The sequence below is a fragment of the Microcaecilia unicolor genome, chromosome 12 (genome assembly GCF_901765095.1).
Source record: "Microcaecilia unicolor chromosome 12, aMicUni1.1, whole genome shotgun sequence".
NCBI lineage: Eukaryota > Metazoa > Chordata > Amphibia > Gymnophiona > Siphonopidae > Microcaecilia > Microcaecilia unicolor.
Window position 1 is genome coordinate 70,351,012 of NC_044042.1, and position 11,937 is coordinate 70,362,948.

Below are 11,937 nucleotides of genomic sequence, written 5' to 3' on the forward strand. Positions count from 1 at the left end.
CTTGTTACATGCTATTCTATAATACTGTGCGCCCAAATCCCATAGCACACAATCCAAAAGTAGGCGTAGGTGGGGCATGGGCAGATCAGGGAAAGGGGGATGGGATTTGATATACTGCCTTTCTGTGGTTTACATATTATATACAGGTAGCTATTGTGTACCTGGGGCAATGGAGGGTTAAAAGGAGCTGCAGTGGGCTTTGAACCCAGTTCTCCGCTGCACTAACCATTTGGCTACTCTTCCATTCATTCTGAAAATGTGCACACAGTGTTAGAAAACTGAGGATGTGCGTGCTGGTTTCAATGTCCTGGTGCCCAAATGTGAGGGCGGGAATCAGTGTTACGGGCTATTCCATAGAGGGTGTTCAGCCTGGAGCATTCTAGGCGCTGATTTTTTTTTCCAGCGCCCAAATTTGGACACCATTTACTGAATCCAGTCCTTAATGTATAGATTGGTGTCAACTGTATGCTTACTTGTCACATTTAGGCGCCAACATTTATGCCAGCCTGGCATGTGTTAGTTGCTAAGGGGCCCTTTTACAGAGCGGTGCTAAGCCCAACGCAGGCTTACCACCGGCCCAACGCATCCACCAGCGGTAGTCTCGGAAGGGCGAGTGGTAAGCCATTTCGGGAGGAACAAAAGACCCCCAGAAATGGCTTGTGCGGCGATAACCTGTAATCAGGCAATGCTGCGCGCTTCCCGATTACTACCGGGTTAGTGCAGGAGCCCTTATTGCCATCTCAATGAGTGATGGTAAGGGCTCCCTGCCGCATGGGTATGCGGTAAGAGTTCTCTTATCGCATGGCCATGTGTGTGTCTGGGGGCTTTTATACCCGTTGTGGTAAAAAGGGCCCTGGCACATGGGGGAAACAGTCCCCGCCGCTAGCACAGGGCCTTTTTTCCTGCAGCTTGGTAAAAGGACCCTAAAATGAGGTGCGTTGATGCCAACTTACACTAGTATTGTAATGGCAAGTAAGCTCACTACCCACCTAGTTTTCGGCGCCTAACTGTGGAATTGCCCCCCCCCCCCCCCCCCCCCCCCAATGAATCTGGGTGGAGAACAGGCCCAGAAAACTGTCTATTTGCAATCAGGTTAGAAGATAACGTAATTTAATGTTTTGTAAAAACAAAACAAAGGAGAATGAGGAATAAGAACAGCAGAAAGAGACATAGGCCTGATGCACAGGGGAGTAATTGGGATGCTGGTAATTGGGGAAACAAAATGGGAGCTGGGCAGACTTCTACGGTCTATGCCCTGATTGTGACTGAATAGATAGGGATGGGCTGGTGTGTAAATTTTAAGGGGCTTCGACGTTAGCGCCAGAACTTATTACAAGAACAGTGCTGGGTAGACTTCTACGGTCTGTGCCCTAAGAAAGGCAAGGACAAATCAAACTCGGGTATACATATAAAGTATCACATACCATGTAAATGAGTTTATCTTGTTGGGCAGACTGGATGGGCCATACAGGTCTTTATCTGCCGTCATTTACTATGTTACTACTATGAGTAATGCAGACCTCTGCTCTTGGATGTTTGCTGCTCCAAGACACTGTGATGAATTTAACACCTGACACTGTCTTACTCTTCCAAACTTTCTTCTGCTCATTTTCTAGAAGAAAACAAGCCACCGTAACAGCCTCCCAAGCCCCTGTCAAGCTGCAGTGCTCAGCACAGGTACCCACTACTACGACTATTTCTCATTTCTATAGCGCTACTGGACACGTACACATAAGAGAGATCCTGTTTCACAGAGCTTGCAATCTATTCAAGACAGACCAACAGGACAAATATGAAAATTAGAATGATTCATTTAGTATGGAAATGCTTTAAAACAACCAGGGTATAATCAGGAGAATAAGGGTGAAGATTTAAAGGCAGACTTTTAGGCTGGATTTGAATAGTACCAGAGAGGGAGCATGATGTACCAACTCAGGCATATGGCACAGCAAGATAGAAGGAATGAAGTCTGGAGTTGGTATTGGAGGAGGCGGGCACAGATAAGAGTGACTTAGCTGATGAGTGAAGTTCCTGAGGAGGAGGAGTATAGGAAGAGATAAGAGAAGAAAGGGAATTAGGAGCTGCAGAATGAATGCATTCCTAGTGCAGTAAGAAACACTTGTGCCATATGTGGAAAGGATAGGGAGCCAATGAAGTGACTTGATGAGGGATTATGTGAGTATTGCAACACTAGCAGAAGATAAATTGTGCAGCAGAATTTTTAATAGATTAATGGGGAGACAGAGGGTGGGACAGCAGGAGGTGATGAGAGTGTGGAGAAGGGTTTTGGTAGTTCATAAAAGAAGGGACAAATTTGTGGTAATGTCACAGAGAGAACCCCACCACAATGTATATACAAGGAGCCATCAGACTGGACTCCACTTTTGAATGGCCTGTCTTAGGTAGCCTACTTCTGTATCACCTCATCTTCCTTTCCATTTTTCTTCACCCCTCTTCCGTCTATTCTTCTTTTGAGATTTGTAATTCTCCCAATGTAATTTGGCCTATTCTGCACATTGTAAGCCACTTTGAGTCCGCACGACTGTGGAAAAAAGTGGGGTATAAATGTTCAAAAATAAGTTAAATAAATGAATAAAATGTGTGAATCGTCAGCCCCAATATACTGAATGTGAACACTCATAAATTTTAACAGTGATAAAGCGGAAACAAACTTAATCATTGTCACCATGAATGAATGGTCCCAAATCTTTAAAAATAATTATAATGCACATGCTACATGTGGTGGTAAAAATCAAAATAATAATTATCCTGTATTCAGAGTCTAGCTTATGGCATAAAGTGCTGGAAAAATCAAGACTGCTTTCAAACCTAACCTGGCACCAAGTTTCACTTCCTTCATGAGGGCCCTGGTATTGTGGACAAAATAATGTAATGCAAGGCTCCTTCCCAAAATATTGTTGCCAGAGCTATTTCACGCAGTTCAGGGTTGTACCACTTGGGTGGTTTCGCTGCTTCAAAACATCACTGTAGATCTGGAAAACACTTCCCTAAGAAGCAACAAGCATGGAGTTGGATGTCATGACACCATCATTCAAACTAACTTTATTCAAAACAGTAGGCATGCAGGCCATATAATACGTTAATATGCTGTAAAACAGTGGTTCCACACAGTGATTAGAATTACAAGTGATAAACAATATGAAATTAGATGATAGCAGTCTCATCTAATCCAGTGGGTCTTTGATTTGGGTATTTGGTAATAGGGTGTGCCTCAGCAGTTTGTTGGATCTCGAGAAAGAAAGAGAGAGAGGATACTATACCTAATGAAGTTTTAGACTGGCTTACATCTTTTGTTAGCATTGTATTGAAGAGTATTTATCCTAATGAAATTGCTTCTATTTCTCTAACTCCAATTCCTAAAAATATAGGAGGTGATCTCACCCAAGTGGATAACTTTAGACCAGTGGCTAGTATTCCCTGGATAGCAAAACTTTTAGAATTTGTGGTTAATATCCAATTTTCACCATTTCTGGAAGAATCTATGTACATGCATTCTTCTCAACATGGGTTCTGTTCAATGCATAGTGCAGAAAAAATGCTTGTTACAACTGAGATAAATGATTACTAGCCATGAACAGGGAAGATGTTCTCTTACAGTTTGACATCTCGGTAGTGTTCAATGCAATAGACCACAGCCTACTTTTGGCCAGATTGAGTGAAATGGGATTTGGAGGGCTTAGTTATCCAATGGTTTTCTGCTTTTTTTTTTTTTTTTAGGGAATAGGCAATATAAAGTTTTGAAAAATAGTGAGGTTTCAGCAAATTGGAGGCCGAACAGTGGTGTTCACATGGGTCTCCCTTATCACCCCAATTATTTAATGTCTATGAGTCATTTGGGTGGATATTTGAAACCACTAAATATATTTTCTTTGTCATACGCTGATATATTTGTTCTATGTCCTGTACAAAACACTTTGGATGAAACTTTTTCATTTTTGAAACATTATATATTGACAGTTGGGGACTGCTAATTTCCTTCAATTAAATACACAAAAGACGAAGCTAGTATGGTTTGGTAATCAACAGAAGGTTCTTTTAAAAACTATAGTCCTTCTATCGGGCAGTTCTTAAAAATTTGACGCTAAGTCTACAGTGCTAGGTATAATGCTTGATTCTAAATTGTCTTATGAATATCAAGCTAACAATCTGATTAGAAAAAATTTATTTTTAATTTGCAGAAACTTAGAGTGATTAGAGCTTCACTGGGTCCCTAGGGATTTAGAATTTATCACTCAGGCAATACTAATGCCATTTTTGGATTACTGTAAGGAGCGCATCGACACCTCCTGAACAGAGGGTGAGCGGTCCTCTCGGTGCCGATGCCTGCTGGGTGCCGAATCCCTCGGCGACCCAGAGCTCTCGGTGCCGACACGGGGAGGAGACCGGTGTCGATGCTTCTTCGATTTCTTCCGAAGCATGTCACCGGAGCTCCCCGGCACCGACGAGGAGGACGTCGAATCCATCCGTCGCTTCCTCGGGGCCGAGACTGAAGAAGGTCGATCTCGGGGGGGCTGTACCGCAGGAGCCCTCAGGGTAGGCGGAGACCCACCCGAGGGCTCACCGCCACCAGCAGGGGAATGGACAGCCCTCACCTGCACTCCACCCGATGCACCACCGTCCGACGACATCAGCAGACGAGGTCCTGGTACCACCGACGTCGATGCAGCTATCCGATGTCTCGGCGCCGATGCAGAGGCCCGATGCCTCGATGCACTCGATGCAGGGGCGGCCGAGGAAGAAGGTCTGGACGCTGACGACGTCGATGCACTCGAAGATCCCGGTGCCGATGCCGACGAAGAGCCCGAGAACAACACGTTCCACTGGGCTAGTCTCGCTACCTGAGTCCGCCTTTGAAGCAGGGAACACAGACTGCAGTTCTGAGGGCGGTGCTCGGCCCCCAGACACTGAAGACACGACGAGTGTCGATCAGTGAGCGAGATAACCCGGGCGCACTGGGTGCACTTCTTGAAGCCGCTGGAAGGCTTCGATGTCATGGGCGGAAAAATCACGCCGGCGAAATCAAAAGCCGAAATGGCGAAATTTGAAGCACCAAATTTAGAGGGAGAAAAAATCTCGACCGAGGCCGAAAAGAGGCCTACCCCGACGACGAAAGAAAACTTACCGGGGCAAAAAAGCTGGAAGTACGGGGAGGATTTACACGAAACCCGGCGGGGGGTTTCCGGAGCACTTCCCGACTAGGACAAAGCTTTCCCGAAGGAAAAAAACACGTTCAAAACAAATTGGACGCGCGAGGTCGACTTTCCGGGGCTCGACACGGCGAAAACACGACCGTACCGAGTGCGGACAAAAGAAGACTGGCCGGCTCGAGCCGGTTTCGGGCGGGAAGACGGCCGCGCATGCGCGGTGCGCGCGGGCGCGCGAGGGCTAGCAAAGGACTTTGCTAGTGAAGTTTCCGATTGGAGGGGCTGCCGTGGACGTCACCCATCAGTGAGAACAAGCAGCCTGCTTGTCCTCGGAGAACTCTCTTTATATTCTATAAACAAACAACTGAGGAGACTTCAGCTGCTACATAACACATCTGCTAGACTAATTTTGAAATTGGGCAAGTTTAGTGAAGTCAGCTCTCATGAACAATTTAATTCAGTGAGATTGGAATCTTTTTTTTTTTTTTTTTTTTTTTACTTCAAAGTTGCTTGTTTAGTTTATAAACGTTTTCATGGTATAAATTCAGAAATGGCTGGAGATTTATTATTATTTCCAGCTAATAGGAATCATTTAAGAAGTTAAACACTTGATATTCCCTCTGTAAAGGAGAGACACTTAATCTATATGACTGCGCTCTTTCGTGTTCCAGGGAGCTAAAATATGGAATAATTTGCCTGTTTACGTTCAGCTGATTATTTATTGTGAACATTTATATCCCACATAATCCCACCAAGGCAGGCTCTATGTAGCTTACAACGTTGAAGGAAGAGTACAATACAATAAGTCGTATGCAAGATTACATTTTATACTTCCTTTTAGAAAGCTCTTAAATTGCACTTATTTTCCTTTGAACATCCTAAAATCATAGTAAGGATAATTGTTGATAGTTTTTAAATAACTGAATTGTTTTGTTTTTAATGTAAATTCTTTTGTGATCCTCTTTGCACTGTCGGGTTAAAGGCGGATTAGAATAGAATTTGATGATACTAAGATTATGAGCTGAATGGACAGGGGGTTGACAGTGTTAGCCATAGAGATAGAGAAATGGGAAAGTTGGCTTTAGGGGGAAGAAGAGAGCTTATCTTGGACATGTTAATTTTCAACCTGTGGTGGGGCATTCAGGCAGCAGTGTCAGATAAGCAGGTGCACAGCGACGAGACATCTTGGGCCCCCCCCCCCACCATTCAGTAAGTGCAGAAGTCCAGGAGGAAATGGTGTATGTTGATTAGCTGCTGGGCAGGTGCCCCAGACACGCAGATAGCTAAAAATTAAAAACTGTCATTGTCAAGGACCCACACAGAAAATATGCAGCCCGGGACAGGATGTGGAAGAGTTCGGGGGGGCCAGGCATTGTCAGGGCAGTACAGCAGCATGTTCCCAATTCACAAACAGCTTTTCACATCTCAGCAATCCACAGGACCCAGGCCTGGTATCATGGACGCCTCTCCAGGGAGGAGACCCATCGGCTGATAGTTCAGCAGGGACTTGTAGATGGGTGAGTAGAATCTCTCGGCATGCATTAGTAAGGCCTGAATTGTTTTTTTAGCAGTGGATGAGAGAAATGAATCGCAGGGGATAGATGAGTTTTCTACCACCATCTTACTCTGCTCTCGGGGGGTGGAGGGGGAGCTGATGCAGAAAGCAATGCGTAAGAGCTACTGACCACACATGGGGGTTCTCGCAAAAGGTTTGCCTTGGGATGCAGTCATCAGCGAGCATGCAGATTACTGCCACGTTAAGATTGCAGCAGTAATCGACAGCTCATTGTCAAATGTCACCCTTTCTGTCAGTGCTTGAGCTGTGATTGGCTCAAGCACCGACAAAGGGTGACTTTTTTTTTTTTTTTTGTTACATTTGTACCCCGCACAGGTTCAATGCGGCTTACATATTATATACAGGTACTTATTTGCACCTGGGGCAATGGAGGGTTAAGTGACTTGCCCAGAGTCACAAGGAGCTGCCTGTGCCTGCAGTGGGAATCAAGCCCAGTTCCCCAGGACCAAAGTCCACCATGCTAACCACTAGGCCACTCCTCCACTCCACGGCAGACTGCATCAGTCCCTGTCAACTGCCCCCCTCCTGCTGCTAGAGCAATCCTTGCTAGTCTAGTGGCTCACTCACACAATTACAATTTTTCCCTGGTAGTTTAGTGTACCACCGTCTTCCTCCCACCCCCCAACCCCTCCCCTTATATGGCTGCAGACCCTGCCCAGTGCTTCCCCAGGATTCACCACGCAGGGCAAGACACTGCAATTTATCAAGATTGTGGCGGCAGAGGCAGGAGTGAGTGGGCATCACTCCTGCTTCTCTAAAGTATGGTGGGGTGGGCTGTGTGAGGGGGGGGGGTGCCACTAGACACCAGGTATTTAATTTTTTTTAATTTAAGAAAAGAAGTTTGAGTCTGGGAGGGAGGGGCACTAGATTACCAGGGCATAGACTAGCAGGAAGAATTTTTGAATGGGGGTTGGAGAGGGGGTTCACTAGACCACTAGGGGAGCCGAGCCGATGCAGGTATCTGGGGCAGGGTGGTCGGGCTGGGGAGAGGGGGCGCCAGTAGACACCTATTCTCTCAGCCAACCCTTCTTTTTTTTTTTTTTTTCCAAATGTCATACAAAGCATAAAAAATACAGTGAGCACATTAAATCAGCAAGTTACTGTCAGAATCAAATGAGAAAAAACAAAATGCCCCAGATTGAGATCTTGCAGCCAAAGGCAGCTTAGTAATGACTTTTTTTCCTTTTTTCTTTAATAAAGAACACCCCCCCCCCCTTATCCCCTGAACCATCTTTCAGCCCATTTACACCCATTCTGAATCCTCAACATCCACTTCTTCAATAACCCTTCTCCATTCAGCCAACCTTTCTACACTGCCCCAGACCCTGGCGTTATTTTTCTCACAGTAGTCATGCGGGCAGAGCTCTTTTTAAAAAAAGATTTGCATGTCACAGGATACAAAATGCACCACATTTGCATTCATGTTAATGCAATTGTGGTAAGGGTCTCGCATGGAAACCCTTTCTGCACTGTTATTCCACAGTAAAACTGAGCTAAACCTGCAGTAACCATATGGGGAATTTTCTGCATGGGCCACAGGGTTATTAATGTTCAGTAGTACACTTGCCTCCCAACCTTACCCACTGCTGCCCTCTTCAGTCCTCATTGCATACAGCCCTGGAGCTCTCCGGGCAGAACAGTTCCTCAGTGCCTGGGTTCTAGGTCGATGACAGGTGAAGTGAGCGTTGCCAGATCTGATGGATTTCTCTCACACTTTTGTTTTTCTTTTTTGCAGAGTATTCCTGGTAAGGGAGAGTCAAAGGAATCCAAAGGGCTTCGTCCTGTCCCTGTGCCACTTACAGAAAATCAAGCACTACTTGATCTTACCGGTATGGCACCTTCTCTCTCTAGATGTACACATACATGCACATCTGTGAAGTGTCCAATTATCAAAGTTTTTGAAAGACCTTGTTTCATTCTGTTTGAAACTTACAATCTTTTACCACGGTAACTAGCCATTCACCATCCTGACGCTGAACTGGGTGCAGGACTTCCTTTTGAAGTTCATATTTTACAGGTCTTTTTTTTTTTTTACTATCTCCATCAGCTCTGTAGGATTTGTCCCTATTTTTCCACATTTGATTTTGCTCAATTGGTTTGTCTATGTGATTTCTTGCATGGACTATTACAATGTGTTTTGTGGGCTTACCAACCAAAGCTTTAAGTCTTCAATGTGTACAAACTGCAGGTTCCTGACTTTTGACAAACTCTGGTATGTTTTGTCATATTAGACCTGTTCTGTCTTTAAGCGCTGTTCTTTTGAGTTGCTGGTTTTAGCGTTTGAGATTTTTCATGGGTTGGCGCCTAACTATTTTTTAAAGAAATTGGCTGTTTGTGTCCTTAACCATCCCTTATGCTCTCAAAATGAGAGGTACTTTCTGTCCCCTCTGCTAGATCTTCTTATGAATATTCTTGTTCTGTGGCTTTTCTACAGAATGAAGGACATAGCGAGGCCAAACAGACCAATGATTTACTGTAATTTCAGAGAATTCTTAAAACCTATTTATTTCCCTGATTTGTATGAAGAAGATTCTGTGGGTTATGTGATGCTTATAGTGGTAGCTGTTTTTATGTATTGATTTAGTTTTAAATTTGTCTGTCTTATATTTTGTTGTATTGTTAGTTATTGTTTTACTGTGTGTGTCATTTTTGTAACCCATTCTGGGTGTTAGCAGGAGAGTGTGCTAAATATGTGAATGAATGAATGCATAAATAAGATTAGCACAGGGCAGCACCAGAATTTATCTCCTCCGTTTTTCTTCTTTTCTTGGAGCAGTGTGAAGAGGATGGGAGACCCTATTTCACCATGGATGATGGTCAAACCAAATTCACAGATTTGATCCAGCTGGTGGATTTCCACCAAATCAACAAGGGAATCCTTCCCTGCAAACTTCAGCACTTCTGTACCTCTGTGGTCTTGTGATTAACCGGCAGCCCAGCAGTGCTCATTCTTGCAACCATCCCTCCTAGCAGGGAGACAGCTGGCATCAATACAAGAGGGAAGTTTCAGGCATCCAGAGAACAGAACGGGTTAGGAACTCAGTCGCATCCCCATATCAGAGAGCAGACTGCTGGGGGCATGGAGAAGGAAGGAGAACACTCTTCTCCCATTCTGGCAGTGTGTTCTTTCATTTTCTTATTAAACTGTACCTGCACCCAGCTCAGGATCTCCTCACGATAAAGACTCTAAGGATGCCTGAAAGTATCAAACTATGCACCTGTGTGTCCTTCTGTTTAATTCTCTGTATGCTTTTGAGCAGAGATTCTCAGTCGCTCCTGGCATCATTTCCTACATTTGATCAGTACCGTGCTTTGTTCTACACAATCTTTACCATTCTAACGCTCTGATGTACTTGTGGCAAGAATCTCCATGTGTGTTCCTCAGTTTCTCTTGCCGTAGTCACCTCGTGTCCCTCCCCCAAAGTTTTTCTAGTCCACAACCACCCTCAGTTCTCTGCACATTAGTCAATGCCAACAATGGCAACCAGTACAGATACATTTCTTGGCAGTCCAGGAGAGCCCATGGGAAGTCTCTGCAGTGAGAGAAGAGATAGGGTTGGATGAGCATGTTCGAGGAAAGTGAGATGGAAGATGCATAGTCATGCCGAAGGACTTGGAGCTCAGGTGCTGCGTAGAGGAAAGAGTTATGTCATATTGGGTCAGAGGTGAAAGAGAGATGTTTGGGTGAGATGACCAGATTGAGTCAGGCAGAAGCCCTGCTGGTTCTACCCCAGTGCAGGGAACAGGTGCCTAACCAGGGAAGGAGCAAAGGACATACTGAAGAAACAAAGGCCAAAGACATTGCATGGGCTACAGCATTACAATAGGAGAAAGGGACTGCAGCTCCCAAAAGTGAAATAAATGGAAGTCTCTTAGGAGCATGGGATGACTTTAGACTCAGCCTTGCTTTTTCAACCCACTCCCCTTGGATTCTGGGACTTTGTGTTGCTTTCACATGGAAGAAGCTGAACTACACGTCCCACAGTGCAAAGAGAGGGGAAGCTCAATAAGAGACAAGGCCAAAAGTCTTCCTGGGCCTCATTACGTCTATGAGAACCAGAGCAGCTGTAGTGATCAGCTCTCTGACCCATGGATTTTATCATTATAGAACCAGTCCATAGACAGCCCAAGCTCCCTGGACTGCCTACCCCATTCCCCCAGCAGCGTTCCTGGCTATAGACCCATGGTCCCAGGTAGCTCAGGGCCTTGCTTGAAATGATGTAAAGGGTAGGCTAGGCCAACGGACACCTAGACAGACACTTCACTGTATATATGCAGGAGGCCAGTTCCTCTGCATCCTGTTTTTTAATATGCATAAGGAAGTTGATTTTTTTTCAGATTCTTGCATTTTTTAAAAGACACTATCAATATCTCTCTCGATATAGATATATATATATATATAGATGTTAAAAAAAAAAAAAAAAAGCACATGTTCTTTATTTATATCTGTCCCCACCCTTCTTTAAATAAAACTGCTATTTTTTGTGTCGAGCAATCTTTTTTTTTTTTTTTCATATGGACTAGCTTCACAGTGTTTGTTGATGGCAAGTTCTCATATTTCTAACTGCACAGTTCTCTACTAGAAATAGTTAGTTATTGTCCTGGAGCTTGAGGCTTCTGCAGAACAGGGACTGGACCAAGATTCAGAGTGTTTAGAGCGAGTATGAAGGGCACTGACCTCTGATAACTGATTTATTTTTATTTACTTAAAACATTTATTAACCACACTATCCACGCTTCTAGGCAGTGTACATGCCAACAAGCATAATAAAATCTAATTAAAAAAAAAAAAACAGACCAGTAATCAAATATCATAAGAAAACAAACACACCATTATAACAAAACATAAAATAAACACTATAAAACACAAACTAACAGCTTGCAAGAAAATAAAAGTGGGAGCAATATTTAGCCTGTAGCAGTTGGTGGATTTTAAATGCTGTTCTATACCCAGATATTCAGTGCCAGGCCATGGTACAGTGCCACTTAGTATCTGGGTATTAGGCAGTTGTACCTGGACAGCTACCCGGTTAACAGAGGACAGATAAAAGGCTATCTGCATTCTGCCCCTGAATACCACCTCTGGACTGCCCAGGCATTGCCTAGATGATTCCAAGATGGTCTACCTGCATTTAGGTAAGTGCCATTGAAAACCAAGAGTAGACCTGATCATCAAGATTTAACTAGGTAGGAACC

The 11,937-nt window shown here is 44.3% G+C and overlaps 1 protein-coding gene across 11 annotated transcripts in view; it reads left to right on the forward strand.

Annotated features, from left to right (window-relative positions):
• Positions 1-11,232, forward strand: part of GRB7 (growth factor receptor bound protein 7) — a 112,118-nt gene extending 100,886 nt beyond the window's left edge. For 7 of the 11 annotated variants that reach the window (XM_030221978.1, XM_030221975.1, XM_030221973.1 and 4 more), the window contains 4 exons: positions 1,617-1,677; positions 6,580-6,682; positions 8,477-8,570; positions 9,515-11,232. In XM_030221978.1, coding sequence (XP_030077838.1) covers positions 1,617-1,677; positions 6,580-6,682; positions 8,477-8,570; positions 9,515-9,664 — 408 coding nt within the window. In that variant the 3' untranslated portion in view covers positions 9,665-11,232. Of the gene's footprint in view, positions 1-1,616; positions 1,678-6,579; positions 6,683-8,476; positions 8,571-9,514 lie in introns of those variants that run through there. The other 4 variants (XM_030221974.1, XM_030221976.1, XM_030221977.1 and 1 more) reach the window with 4 other exon arrangements.
• Positions 11,233-11,937: the final 705 nt, after the last annotated feature.